The sequence below is a fragment of the Argiope bruennichi genome, chromosome 9 (genome assembly GCF_947563725.1).
Source record: "Argiope bruennichi chromosome 9, qqArgBrue1.1, whole genome shotgun sequence".
Lineage (NCBI taxonomy): Eukaryota > Metazoa > Arthropoda > Arachnida > Araneae > Araneidae > Argiope > Argiope bruennichi.
This window is the reverse complement of record NC_079159.1, coordinates 1,301,180-1,317,335: the sequence shown is the minus strand read 5'-3', so window position 1 is coordinate 1,317,335 and position 16,156 is coordinate 1,301,180. Positions and strand designations below refer to the sequence as shown.

The window sequence follows — 16,156 nt, the reverse complement described above, 5'->3', positions numbered from 1 at the left end:
TATTGAATTTATATTCGCGATCATGACAATGATATTAAATATATAAATATATATACTATGAATCAAATTTAAAACATTATCATGGTATGCTATTTCGGATTAGACCTTCAAAGCTCCTTTAATTTTTACTTCCAGTACTTGCGTATATTTAAAAAGAGTCTTTAGCTAGTAGAAATATTCGTCAAAGCGTAAAACCGAAATGAGAACTACATATCAAAAGAATCGTAACGTAAATTTTCGTTCATTCGGTAATAAACCAATTTACGCTGATTCTCTTTGGTTTGCAACTGAATTCCGTTCCGATTGATTGATAATTTATAACGAATTTATATTATCAACAGAATTTCCTTTCAAACTGCAGTAAAATTTGCAAATAAAATCTGAAATTTTACTCTATTGTACGCAGTAGAATGCATAGTATGCTCATTTTTTCCGATCCAAAATACGGATGGGACTAGGACGAAGGTAACATTTTTTAAGGATCAGTTTCCCAGAGAAAAAAAAAAGATTAAATTGCTGTAACGACTGCCAGTGATGCAAATCCCTACCTCCGAAGAGGAGCGCTCTCGGAGGCTTGCAGCGGACTGGAAGCTGTCCGAACTGCTGACGGTGGAACTGCCTTCGAGGTGGGGGTCTGTGGTGTCGTCCAGCCACCTGACACTTCTGGATTTCTCTTTGCCATCTTCCATCTCTTCTATAGATTCTTTTCTATTTTCATCTGAAGGTTCGGGGGCTGCCGTTTTTGGCGTCAGGGCTTCTTTTAATTTGGCGACAGTTTGGGGCATCTCCAGGGTTGGGATGGTAACTAACGCTTCGGATTTCTATAAAAATAGCCAGTGTTAATAATGACAATAGAAAATTTTACAATAATACTAAAACAATCATGACAAATATTAATACACAGCCATAACATAGACTTGAAACAAATAAAAAAAAGAAACCCCACTAATTTCATAAAGTAATGAATTGTGCCAATAAGCACCAAGAAACGTATATAAACTGTGTATTTTCTTGCAGAAAATAGTTATTAGAAATATTCTCACCTGAAAAGAATGGAAAAAATACACAATACTTCTTCAATAGCTACTACTACTCAAATAACAATAACCAATTTTCGTTAAATATTTTTTTAGGTGCAAGCATGATATAAAATTGCTTTACATTTACAATTTTTCAAGAGAGAAAAAATTACTTCGACTTTTATAGTAAAATGTACATCTCTAGAGGATTAAATGCATTGTAGAATATCTTATATTAATTCGGATAACCATATTTTCGACTCAGAGTAGACACACAAAATAAAAACATTTGCCATCATGGAAGCAAGGAATTGCTAATTTATATCATTTTTAAAATTAGTACTTTATGTCTCGAAGCAAACTATTAATTCGGGGATGTTTCTGAAGAATAAGACAGTGTTCATTAGCAGGAAAACAGGCGACAAGAAATTATAGATTCATAGAAACATCCACATCTTGAGAGATTCGAAGATTATGCTGCACTGATGGGGGACATCGTATCCCTGAATGATGCAATTTTTTTCACTTGATTCCTCCCCCCCCCCCTCGAAATTAGAAAAAGAAATCGCACTTTTTAGCAGGTTCAAATCCTTAAAGTGAAAATTTTATCTCCTAAAAAAAAAGTAAAAAAAATAAATAAACAAGCATTCAACTCAGCACTAAGCAATACTGTTGAAAAGTCGGCAAATTTATTATAAAGTCATGGGTATTTTTCTGCTCCTGAACCACAATCATTCATGCAAATTTTTTGGGAGACAATCGAATCACAATTCTGGAATTGTCTCATTTGTGAATGTAAGGTCAAAAAATCTTTCATATATCATACGACATGGGCTTTGGTGACTCTCTATAACTCAGTGCAGTAATCTACTGATTTTAAATAAGCAATTTAAGAAGATGAGACAAGTGACATGGCCAAAACTCTATATGGGCCCTAACTTTCTCAAATGATTAATGGTTTGGTACTTTTTTTTATCGGACAACAGCACCTGTTCACAGAATGGCAAATGCATAAAAGCATATCAAGTACTGACAACCAAAACCAAAGCAAAACAATCAACAAAGATGAAGTACTATTGATGCAAATCGTCTTCAGAAACAGAAGAGCAAAAAACTGCAGATCAGATAGACCACCTGTTGCATTCAAAGCATGCCACTTAAGATTTTGCAATGAATTGTTTTAACCTTTTACCGTCACATTTTATATGCAAGTCTCATGCTATTTGGATTTATAAATTTCCACTGTTCTCATTTCTTATATTTTACTTTCTTTGGAAATTTCTAATTTCATCATTCGTTGCGTTATTGGAAATACGTCACCTTCGGTATCACTAGCATAAATATTTTCAAAATAACAGCTATCACATTGGATAGATAAGTCCGTATGCAAATAATCAAAATCAAATTAGTTATCGCTATTTTCATTTTCATGATATATTTCTTTTGATGACTTTCTAAATACAGAAAATTATTTTAATAATATTTTAAGAAATGCGTTATTAAACTCAAAGATCAATTTGTAAAATACGTATTTTTTCGAATCTTATGGATTTATAATGTAAGGCCAGTACTATGGTGACTGAGAACAAACATACGACAGCATTTTATCTAGACAGGGTTCCCGATGATGTACGTTTTCAGCAAGACAAAGTTTCTTGTGGCTAGGTTCTCAGAAAGGTTCTAGTTACTTATTTAGGTTTAATTAAGTTGAAAGAACATGATTTAGAGTTCACTTTACTTCAAATATCAATTCAATCGTCTGATCTCAACCGTACTCAGATGAAAGAATGTTTGAAAATGGCAATATCTACCTAGAATTGCTAATACTCTTCAGGAACGATACCAGTTCCCTATTAAGTTCTTGCCAAGAATACCGACTGAGAAAAAAGTTTAAGATAGACCAAAAAAATATTAGAAATTGTTTAAAATTATTTGGTCATTAAATATAAATTTGATCATACACAGAGTAGCAAATGGCATAAGTTCGTAGGGAATCAGCGATTCAACGAAGTAGATTTCATAAGCACGTCAATTATTTTTGAAATTCAATTTGACACTCAAAGGTATTAAGCACTCAAACTGAAAAGATACTGCATCGAAAGATTATCGAAATGGAGAAAATAAACAAGAAAGAATTGTAAATAAATTGCATGAGATTGAAAAATAAAATAGGTGGGAAATGTAAAAGAGGAATCATTAACGTAAAGAAATGTTCCATTTCTCATCTTATTTTTGGTCTATTCAATATTTTATGATCTCAGTGTTTTCACAGTTTCATAGCAAAGTCTTTAAGATATTATAACTGGAAAGTTAATTTATCGGCAAAGTATATTCTACAGTGATAGTTGTCACCTACTTTTGGCTGAAGTTCTTCCGCAGGGATGGTCCTAATTTTGACGTCAAAGTGGGGTTTCGCAACAGATCCTGGTTCGTCCGTACTCTCTCCATTGCTCTCACCGCTGGCATCCACATCCGTTTCAGATGTTGCTGGAACATAAGGCGCCCTTTGCCGGATGACCACATTCCAATTGTTTGTTTCTGTGAGCGGCTTCTCCGTAGCGATTGCTTTCGGGGGCTCTTCAGCTGACCTCGCATGCTGTTCCACGATGTCCCTGGACACCTTGGTCGTGAGCTCATGCAGTTCAGTCTCGACAGTGGTAGTTAAGTAAATGTCCGAAACATCACGGATTAGGATGCTCTTGGGTGCTTTCTGTACGTTTAATCCTTGGGGTGTCTGCTCCAGAGAAGATTCCTCTACAGTTAAAAGGACTATATTTAGAGGAAATATATCAGAAATGTTCTTCCATCAGCGTTTCAGTCTTCTAACGATTTCTTGGATATCAGTATATTTAATTCACACATGTAAATATTAAGTAAAAGGTGGATCAGTACCAATTTCAAACTAAAATGGATTATTTTAAAAAGATCATTATTAAATTGTATATTTTTCGTCTTAAATTATTTGTTATTTTTGAAAGATATGCTATATGTCTTTTTATATCATCTTTACAGCTGTTATGCATTTCAAATTAAATTATGGCAATTGACAGTAAAATTTTGTTCACCTATCAAATTTTCTTTTTATATACAGCAATGATATCTCCCTCTCATTTTACCATGTGAAAGTTCCTACAGATTCCCGTGAAATTAATTTTTTTAAAAAATATCAACAGTCTACCCCCCCCCCCCCCCGCCTCCTTTTAGACGGTCCTAGTATTATAATGTTACAAAAGATTTAAGAATTTACAAAAGCAAGCGAGGCAAAGATTTTTAACTTAAAATGCAGATACATTCCAAGGTTCGAAATTATACAACCATCCAGGAAATTCCTAAAAATATTTGTTCTGTTTTAAATTTTGAGGACGATTTAATGACATTTAGTTTATTTTATTTTAATTAAAGTTGCTTCTCTGTAAATGGAGTCAGTTTAGGTGACGTCTCAGTCAAATAACATACGCAACAGTCATGGTATCTAGACTATTTAACAAGTTGCCCTTATAAATGTAGTGGCATCAGTGTCTTATCTAGTGCCAAATTCTCAGCTGATTCTAATTATAAATTGGCATGATGTATTTCATGTGTTTCACATGTGCGTGAATTGACTCCATTCAATATAAAAAAAAATCCCGAAACAAATTACATTAAAAAGTCTCTTTAAGAGATATTTTCAAGACTGAATTCGGTAAAATGGTGCTGCTTCTAATCCCATTTTATATAGAAAATTCCATAAGCCACGCATCCGCAAAAGAGAAAACATGCCATCTTCTTTGGTGAAAACTACTTTCGAGAAGCTAAGATAAAAGTCTGGCTTAGCTGCAACGTACAGGGAATAGGTTTCTCACAGTGAAATATTTACAGCGAAATCAGTTCACATTTTCGTGCAAAAGGAAAGCAGAAAACATTTTGACAACTCGTCCACAATGGCGTAACGAGGGTAAAAGGCTTCCTGGACATAACAAGATATTTTCGTCTCTTGCTATCATTAGTTGCATAGCGAGTACAAATGGCGCCCAATCAGGGTATTTTTCGTCCTTTCCTCATATTTGACTTTGAAAAAGGGCATAAGGACAATAATATTTGGTCTTCATGGTGCCCCATAAGACTAACGTCCAGAACATCTATACTCCCCTTCATTATGACCCGTTTAGCCACATAGAACAATTCGTCACTAAACCAACCTATTTTTACTGGAATAATGCATAACTAGAGAATAAAAACGGATTCATATTCTTTAGTTTTTCCATACCAAATCTTAAATTTCTTGGCCACTGAGACTAATAAGAAAGCGGAAGAATGGATAAGAAAGCACTTACCTGAATTCTCCTGTATGGTTGGCAAATCTAAAGTGGATTCATTTCTACCACCTTTTCCGTAATCCATTTCTTCCATAACCTCTTTTCGGAATTTGTCCAGAGCCGGGGACACGATCCTCGTCTCTTTCACCTCTCGCCGCATCGAAGTTGTGACCGTCGTGTTCTTGGTGATTTCTTCGGATGTCTTCCTCTTCTCGGGAATCTCGGTCACCACCTGCAGCTGCCTTTTTGCAGAACCTGGAACTGAAGACGCCTCAGACCACTTAGGGACCTCCGTTTTCATCGAGTTTTGCTGCTTAGTGGTGCTAGTTGATGCGACTGTTTTTTTCTTGTTCTTGTCTACTTGAGCATAGACAGGGGCTGCAACCTTATCAGAAAATGCAACTGAAACAGAATAGTTTAGTGTAAGACGATTGACAGTACAATTTTATATATCAGAATCTTTTCAATATCTGAAAAGTAAAATTTAAAGTTTTGAACACAAATTTCAAGACATCCCCAAAAGAATTATAACTATGACATAGGATGGGAAAAAAATATTGGGATCGCAACTAAGTAATTGCGGATTTTTTTTTTTTTTTTAGAAAATCAAAGACAATTTTTTCATGGAACTAAATAACTTTATTCTGTAATGTATTGCCCATTTTGATCAATGACCTTTTGCCATCTTTCAGGCAGCATCATAATCCCACGTTCATAAAACTTCTGGTTTTTATTAGCAAAAAACTGAATCAGGTACGATTTCACATCATCATCATAATTGAAATTTTTACCATTCAAGGAGTTTTGTAAAGATCGAAACAAAAAGTAATCAGTTGGTGCAAGGTCAGGACTATATGGTGGATGTGGCAAAACATCCCAACCAAGCCCCAATAATTTTTGCCGAGTGACCAAAGATGTGTGTGGCCTTGCATTGTCATGATGGAATACAACACCTTTTCGATTTGTCAATTCGGGTCGCTTTTCTTCAACTGTATTGTTTAATTTCGTTAGTTGTTCAATGTAGACATCAGATTTGATCGTTCGGTTGGGTGGTAAGAGTTCAAAGTAGACAATTCCTTTGTAATCCCACCAAACTGATAACAAAACCTTCTTTTGATGAATATCAGCTTTTGATATTGTTTGAGTTGGTTCACCTGGCCTGCTCCACGATCTTTTCCGCTTGATATTGTTGTAAACAACCCATTTTTCATCGGCAGTTATCAGTCGTTTTAAAAATGGATCATTTTCATTACGTTTCTTTAGCAAATCGCAGCTGTTAATGCGTTTCGTTAAATGCGTTTCTTTCCGTTCGTAAGGAACTCATGTATCGAGTTTTTGAACATAGCCAAGTTGTTTTAAGTGATTTTCAATGCATGTATGTGATACATGAAGCTTCTCTGCAATCTCACGTGTTGTACTGTGACTATCCGAATCGATTATTGCTTTGATTAGGTCGTCATCAACTTCAACTGGACTACCAGAGCGTTTTTCATCTTTGAGTGAAAAATCACCAGAACGAAATTTGGCAAACAATTTTGACACTGCCGTTCTTTTAAGGCTTCGTCACCATAAACAGCACATAACTTTTTATGAGCTTGTGATGCGTTTTTCCCTTTGCGGAAATAAAAAAGCAAAATACGACGAAAATGTTCCTTTTGATTTTCCATTTTTCAACGAACGCCAAACAAAAACTACGCAACCGATCATAAAACTTTTTTTACTGATTGACAGCTGAATTGCCAACTATCAAATATCAAAATGTGTTTTACATTTGTACTACGTCTGCAAACCTAAAAATTCAACTGAAGCCATCTATGAGTGGAATCCGCAATTACTTAGTTGCCAACCCAATAAATCTTCCAATATAATATTGCAATTATTGCAGATTTTTCTCTATTTTTCATTTCCATCTTTTTTTAAATATTCAAAAAATAATTGCGGTCATTTTATGTAAGCATGCAAGCTGTTCCATAATAATAGCATTAATCTAAAATGAATACAGAACGCGCCATTTGTTATAAAAAAAACTAGATAAAATTAAACAATAAAGTTAACAATTAACAATAGTATCTGAATTTTTCAATGATTTCATAACTGCATTTTTAATTGGTGCACAAGATCCCTTGGGAGAGAAATACTTTCTAATACTTTTCTGTAAGAAGTGGTTTCATGGTGAGTGAAACTCCCTCCAAATAATGCAGATTTAGTGACTTCAACGGCGTGAGTCGATGATCTTACGATGTCTTTTCTGCTAAGAGTAATATTTATGTTTTTCTCCATAATCTGCGCATTAACATTCTCTGGTTTTTTTTTTTCAGAGTATCTACATTAGCATAAGATTAACTTTGGCAGTCTTTTTCGGAAACACATTTCGAAATCCTTGGTATGATCATTTTATTGCATTTAAATTGCTTTGCAGCCGACGTAATTGCACCTTTCTGCGAATTTTTATTTTTCTTTCGATGCATCAAGTAGTGGATAATCGATATTCTTTTTACCCGTGAAACTCTTTTTGTTTTAAATCTTACTTTTGCAATGGGTTGGCATTCAACAGAAAGAAAATAGCTGATTTCAATCAGAGGATGAAATTCTAAAAGTCGTTTTATTTATAATAATTAGATTAACCCTCCAAGTGGCATACCCGTCAAAAGACGGAATCTTTTCTCCCTTCAAAATGGCGGGCCCGTCTATAGACAAAAACTCCCTTAAAACTGTCACTGCCCTTATTTTTACGGGTTCCTGTTTTTCTCTTCCCCCAATCTCAAGCTGTGAGATAATGAGACGGGAATGTGAGTTAAGGAAAAGTGCATTGTTATCAGTGGAAGATATGATTGACGTCTTCCTGCTCGCGTCCTTTTATGCATTTTAAAATCTCGCTTACGTTCTGAGCCGTTACTTTTGAGATTTTGATAATAAATACGTATCCAAAATGAGTTTTAAATAAAGGGAATAGAATTGAACGTATGAAAATATATACCTGGAATGAATAAATATACGTATTATTAATAATAATTTGATCAATAAGATCATAAAGCTTTCTAGCATAAGAAAATAGTTTACTTAAAAAATAAATAAATAAATATAAAATTAAAATTTACGAGTTTTTCTTTTATAGCGTGCTTTCATTTAAGGATTGTTTATGCAATTTATTTTTGAAAATAAGACACTGTGGCGATCCTGCTTCCATCAAAATGACTGTATTCGAAAAACTATTTTCCTAACCGCGCACCGGAAGTACGAAGCAGTTATCTACGATCAAGCGCGCAAGCTGTGCGAATTAAAAAGATCAATTTCCGGTCTTTCAAAAAAATCTGTTGTCTGTCGATGTGTTAGCGTTAAAAATTAAAAGATGTTTATTTTTATATAAAAAAGTCGTCGCTCATTCTTTATGTGTGGATGTAACTTAACTATCCCAACTTGCAACCTTCTCCACTAAAACATCCCAAATTTGGTGACTCGAAAAGTGAAAGGATAACTTTCCCAGTTTTCTTTATGCATTAAATGGCGCCATAGCGCATTTCTTCCTAATGGCGGTAAGCGTATCGTTGAATATTGTTTCTATTTTCACAGCCTAAATAATTTCCATCGGAACTTCTGTTATATAATTTGGATTAGCATTTTCATATTATTTACTCTGATTATCAGTATATTATTTGTATTTTCGTATTTCAAAGCAGTTTTGTGAAATAATATTTATAACGTGCCTTTGATTTCTTGAATAAAACATGCCAGGAGATACTCCAAATTCCGCCAACTACAGTTTCTCGTGTTGGCGTCAAACTTCCGCCTTTCTGGAAAGCTAACCCTGCATTATGGTTTGTTCAACTTGAGGCGCAATTCGCCTTGGCGGGAATTACTGCTGACGATACAAAATTTAATCATGTTATTTCTGCCGTTGATTCTGATATTTTGAATTGTGTAAGCGATATAATATTGAAACCTCCTGATACTGATAAATATCCAACATTAAAAAAACGTTTAATTGAGTTGCATTCTGAAAGTGAAGCTTCGAAAATACGTACGCTGCTACAAGGCCTAGAACTTGGCGACCAACGACCATCTCAGTTATTAGCTCGTATGAAAACATTGGCGGGCGATACTGTTGGCGAGCCACTCTTAAAATCTCTTTGGCTCGGAAGACTGCCAAACAGCACACAAACTATTTTAACTGCTTTGAATGAAGATTTATCTGGTTTAGCATCAGTTGCAGATAAAATAAATGATTTGGCTGACCATTCAAACATTAATTCCGTTACTCCTCAATCTTCGAATAATCAAATAGCCCAACTTGAAAAACAAGTCGCCCATTTGACGACTTTAGTTGGCGAGCTTACTACAACAATGCGCCAATCACGCTCTCAAAGCAGAAATAGAAATCGACCTTTTAAAAACAGTCGTAGTTGCTCTCGTGATCGCTTAAAAAAATATAAAGAACCTGCTGATGGCATTTGCTTTTATCATACAAATTTTGGCACAAAAGCAAAAAAATGTAGTTTGCCTTGCTCTTTCAAGAATTCGGGAAACTAAATCGGCGGTCGTCCACTGGCCTTGGCCACGATTGCAAAATTAATAGAATTATACTGGCCGATAAAGTTAGTAAATGGAAATTTTTAGTGGATACAGGCGCAGACGTATCTGTTTTACCACACAATTATGCTCCTAAAGCTGATTCCTCTAATGAATTACTCCTCTTAGCTGCTAATGGCACAAAAATAGCTACTTTTGGTAAAAAACGCCTTACGCTAGACTTAAATTTACGGCGAAATTTTACTTGGTCTTTCATAATTGCAAATGTGAACCAACCAATTATAGGTGTTGATTTTTTAAAACACTATAATCTTTTGGTTGATGTTAAAAGTGGTTGTTTGATTGATGGCATAACTAAATTAACCACTCAAGGCAAATATACAAACACAGATTCATTAACTTCTGGTATATCCATTTTGCTTGGTGATTCAGAATTCTTTGACATTTTATCGCAATTCCAAGACCTCACTAATCCATCTCAACCAACAAAAAGCAAAGTATCAACTAAAATACATCACTTTATTGAAACAACTGGTCAACCAGTATTTTCGAGACCTCGTCGCTTATCTCCCGAGTTGCTAAAAATTGCACGTCAGGAATTTGAATTTTTAATGTCTCAAGGTATTATCCGTCCTTCTAGTAGCCCATGGGCAAGTCCTCTACACATGGTGAAAAAGTCTAATGGAGAATGGAGACCGTGTGGCGACTACCGTCGTTTAAATTCAATTACCGTTCCTGATAGATACCCAGTTCCTCATATTCAAGATTGCACTCAAATGTTTTTCAATAAAACCATTTTCTCCACCCTGGATTTGATCCGAGCTTATCATCAAATTCCTATTAACCCAGCGGACATTCCAAAAACAGCAATCACAACCCCATTTGGTCTTTTTGAATATGTTTATATGCCCTTTGGTTTAAGAAACGCGGGACAAACCTTTCAACGTTATATACATCAAGTTTTGTCAAATTTAGATTTCTGCATTCCTTATTTTGATGACATACTGATTGCATCAAATAATGTAGAACAGCACAAACAACATTTAAAAACAGTATTTGAACGATTATCTCAGCACGGATTGAAACTAAACCCTTCAAAATGCGTCCTTGGGAAGCAATCGGTAAAGTTTCTAGGTTGTCTAATTACATCTGAAGGCGTGAAACCTTTACCGGAAAAAGTTCAAGCCATTTCTGATTTTCCCAAACCTCAAAATATATCTGAGCTAAAGCGTTTCTTGGCCATGCTCAATTTTTACCGTCGATTTTTGCCTCATGCCGCTCAGACTCAAGCTAGCCTACACGAACTTTTAAAAAACTCTAAAAAGAATGATAAGCGACTTGTTCCTTGGACTGACCTCACTACAGAAGCTTTCGAAAAATGCAAATCTGATATTGCAAATGCAGCTACTTTGAACTTCCATTCACCTAACCAGCAATTATCTATCATGGTTGATGCTTCAGACTCAGCCATCGGATCTGTCCTCCATACAACTACGTCTAATGGTCAACAACCTCTAGCCTTTTATTCCCGAAAACTTACGCCCTCAGAACGTAAATACAGTACGTATGATAGGGAAAGTTTGGCGATATATGCAACTATCAAACATTTTCGACACTTGTTGGAAGGTCAAAATTTCATAATATTTACAGATCATCGACCTCTTACTTTTGCTTTCACCAAAAATTCTGACTCTTCTTCTCCAAGACAACTAAGATACCTTGATTTCATTGCACAATTCAGCACCGACATCAGGCACGTATCGGGCTCAAAAAACGTTGTAGCTGATACCTTATCTCGTATTAATGAAATACAGTTACCAAAAATAGACTTTTCTGCCATGGCGGAAGCACAAGCATCTGATGAAGAACTTCAGACTATTTTGGCAAAGAATGAACTGTCACTTTGTTTAAAACCTCTCTCAACCGACCCCAATTCATCTAAACTTTACTGTGATGTCAAGCAAAACAAAATTAGACCTTACGTCCCAGAAATTTTCCGAAAGAAAGTTTTTCTATCTTTGCACAATATTTCCCACCCAGGTATTCGTGCCACTAAACATTTGATTTCAGAGAGATTCTTTTGGCCGTCCATGCAAAAGGACATTTCAAATTTCACCCGTTCATGTCTAGATTGCCAAAAATCTAAAATAGCTAGACACACCAATAGTCCTCTTAAATCTTTTCAATTACCTGCAGCCAGATTCGATCATGTTCATCTAGATCTCGTAGGACCTCTTCCACCTTCAAACAATTGCGGATACATACTTACCTGCATAGATCGTTTCACACGATGGCCTGAGGCAATTCCCATTCCTGATATTTCTGCTGAAACTGTTGCGCGTGCATTCATAACTCATTGGATCTCACGCTTCGGTTTGCCTTCAATAATCACGACAGATCAAGGACGACAATTCCAAAGCAACTTGTTTTCTTTTCTCAGCAAACTCTTGGGTGTCCAAAAGATCCGAACGACCCCATACCACCCAAAAAGCAATGGAATAGTCGAGCGATTCCATCGATCTCTTAAACAAAGCCTCCGATGTCATGCATCTACGAAATGGACCGAATCAATTCCTTTGGTTTTGCTCGGACTCCGAACCGCATTAAAAGAAGATCTACAGTGCACATCGGCCGAACTAGTTTATGGCTCAACCCTTAAACTACCATCAGAATTTTTTGAATCCCCTTCAATTAACGTCGAGCCTCATGAGTTCCTAATAAATTTACGGACCTTGATGGATCAACTTAAACCTGTTGCTACTGCACCTCATGACACCAAGAAAGTATTCGTTCATCCAGCTCTGGACACTTGCTCACATGTGTTCGTGCGCCACGATGCTGTTAAAAAACCTTTACAAGCGCCATACGATGGACCATACCTCGTACTCAAACGAACTGATAAAATGTTCACAATTGAAAAGAACGGCAAACAATCCACGATCAACATTGATCGCTTAAAGCCTGCGTTCTTCGAGAACTCTCACCAGTCCTCTGCACCAGCAATATCACCACCAGTTGCAGTTCCGACTTCACCAAAACCAGTACCTGAACTGTCTCCATCGAGTCCTGTGTCACCTACAAATTCTACTCCAGTACCTTAGGTGACCAGATCTGGCCGACGAGTTCGCTTCAACACTCGTTACCTCTAACTTCAGTGCCTGCTGCACTACTAGAGGGGGGAGTACTGTGGCGATCCTGCTTCCATCAAAATGACTGTATTCGAAAAACTATTTTCCTAACCGCGCACCGGAAGTACGAAGCAGTTATCTACGATCAAGCGCGCAAGCTGTGCGAATTAAAAAGATCAATTTCCGGTCTTTCAAAAAAATCTGTTGTCTGTCGATGTGTTAGCGTTAAAAATTAAAAGATGTTTATTTTTATATAAAAAAGTCGTCGCTCATTCTTTATGTGTGGATGTAACTTAACTATCCCAACTTGCAACCTTCTCCACTAAAACATCCCACAACACTAAACCTATGTACAGAATTTACTTAACGAACGAAACTTTTTAATTTTTAATGAAATAGTTTTTATTTTTTATTTTTCATTAATAAGTGTATTTAAAAACGGAGAGATATATAGAGCCAATATATTACAGTGGGATTTTTGGGAAAGATTAGCATTCATTATATTAAATCCTTATTTTTATAACGTAATAATCTATATATGAAAATTGAATATTTTTTAATTCTTTAAACATTATGGAATTTCACACTCCTTGACGAACTCGAACAAAAATATAAACATTGTAGAGATATAAGTTTCATTGTTTATATATTTTTTTCTGGTTTTTAACAATATTTTCAAAGTTAATATGAGCGCAGTTCTTATAGGTTCCATTTTTTTATCGAAATATTAATCTTATTTCACTGCTCAATCTCGTATACATCGAGCGGTTTTGTTAATGTTAAACTGGATTCTACTGACATTTTTACCTATATGTTTAATGTGCAGTAAAGTAAATGAATGAGTGAGTTAAAAGTGAGAATTTTTTGTTAATTTAATTAAGATGAAATAATTATACTATGTTTTTTTTAATTGTTGCCATTTTTTTAACTCCTTGATTTAATTTTATCTCTTATCTTAGCATTTAAAAAAAATTTTAATGCGTACAGCTGACATTTAGTTTGTGACAAAATGTTTTTAGAATTGAGATTGACCTACGAAAAGAGATTCACTTATTAGATAAATTTAATCTGATTTATTAATTAATTTTGTCAATTAATAACTAAGAAACAATTCTTTGTCTTACTGAAAAATTCGTAAGAATTTATGCCAACTTACATAACTTTATTCAAAGATGAATGAATTTGGTGATGAGCGTAATTCCCATGCCCTTAGAAAGGGTAAATTAAAATTTTAAAGAAATGAGTTCCACTGTCCAAAGCATGTAGTTGCTGATTTTGGTAATTCTATTTCAAACTGTGGGGTCTGAAGATCAGCAAAACAAACAGACAAATAATGACGCACACACTCATCCATCTTTATTATTAACAGAGACGAATGTTTGCGCGTTTTGGCACTCTATTAGAGCTTACATATTTATCTGAGGGGAATATATATCTTAGAAAATGAAACTGTGCATTGTAGATATCATTTTTTTTACTTCTGAAAATTTTAAAGAATGATTAATTAAAAATGAAATGAGATTTTAACGAGTTTTTTATTACAACTTTCACAATTATTACAGTGTAAAAAGGATCTTTTTGTACCATCTTAAAATTCAAAAGATTACTTTTTCAATGATTCATTTGTTTTGTTCTTCAAATTCAAGAGCATATATTAAGCCGTTTTAACAGCAGCATATTTCGCTGTTATAAAATAATTCAAGCCGTTTACATTATTGCTACACATATTTGATCATGGACTTTTTTTCTATTGTTCAAGATGAAGTTGCAAAGACATGACTTACATTTCCATAATTAGTAAATTTCTGTTCAAGCTTGCTTTTAATATACTTTTAGTAATATTTTTGTAATTGAACTAAAGTTTAATTTTACAACGTTGCATTCATTTTTAAAATATCTGCTCTATCCTGTAATATAATAAAAAAATATAACAATATATGATTGTTTTTATCACTTGAAAATAACATTATTATTATAATAAGCTGAACTGTAGTTGAATCAGAAAAATTTTCACTGGATAAGATATATGAGAGATCATCTGAAACATTTCAAAGATTAAAAGAAATATTCAAAGATTAAAAAGAAATATTCAGTAGTACACATAAAACTTTGTTGCTCAATGATTCTATTCTCCGAATTTAAATAATTTAATAAGCCTAATTAGTTTCAACAAGAAAGGTTTTGCATTAATTGAAGTTTATTAACTCTCGTTTTCAATGAAGGATTTACAGTCGTGCAGCTGACAGAAAATTCAAACATTATGTAGTATAGAAGGGTGCATGGCGTCTGAAACAATAGGAGTTATATGACGATCAAAGCTTAAAATTCCAAGATGTTTTGCTGAAGAAACCATTTAATTTAAAATTTTATATTGACCAGCAATCTCGGCACATGTGTTGGTCATCAAAAGCAGCTAGGAAGAAATAGTAAGTGAAAAAAGATCAATGCCACTGCATTTGCAAAGATTTTAAATTCAGAATTTTTTTAATGATTCGTTTACCCCACCATATGTCGATATCCAATTGCAAAATAGTGAGAGCTTTGATTCTAACCCAAATAACTTAAAGTTGAATTTTTTTTTAAAATTGTAATTTATCTTGAAATGGTTCTTAATATTCTGTGGGAGCTTTCTTTAGAAGCATTCGAAAAATTTCAGTTGCAAATGGTTAATTATAAGTCTAAATAACCTATATTATTTAAGTCACTTTTCCTGGTAAAATTTGTATCATGGATATTACAAAGAAATATTTTGACAATTGCTTTTATTTGTTGCAGTCATAAGGTGCATCAACTGCATAATCCAGTTATTTCAGCATTACTGAATTATTGTAAAATATTTTTAATTACAAAATTTTAATCATGCAGATAAACACTAAAAATCGATATCTCGGAAATTGAAATATCGTATGAAATTCCATAATTATAACATTATTTTCTAAATACTGAAGAAGCAAAATTATAATCTGATGTCATTTATCGCAATTAATATTTTAAATGCGCATTTTAAAATATTAAAATACATTGGCAATGCGCTGAAACGAAATTTTTTTTCAAGAGTTAAATCGCGTGTACGTGATTTCGAAAAATAATTTCACAGTAAGAGGGGATTAAAAATTTTGAGAAACATATTACAATGAAAAAAAATATTAGACGAACACTTTCAATTTATAAAAATTAGATACATATC

At 34.2% G+C, this 16,156-nt stretch overlaps 1 protein-coding gene across 3 annotated transcripts in view; it reads right to left on the bottom strand.

Moving 5' to 3' along the window:
- Window positions 1–16,156, bottom strand: part of LOC129983900 (uncharacterized) — a 112,888-nt gene that overhangs the window by 4,936 nt on the left and 91,796 nt on the right. For all 3 annotated transcript variants that reach the window (XM_056093592.1, XM_056093594.1, XM_056093593.1), the window contains exons 9-11: window positions 5,333–5,716; window positions 3,376–3,773; window positions 549–821 (exon numbers count right to left, since the gene is read on the bottom strand). In XM_056093592.1, coding sequence (XP_055949567.1) covers window positions 549–821; window positions 3,376–3,773; window positions 5,333–5,716 — 1,055 coding nt within the window. The remainder of the gene's footprint in view (window positions 1–548; window positions 822–3,375; window positions 3,774–5,332; window positions 5,717–16,156) is intronic.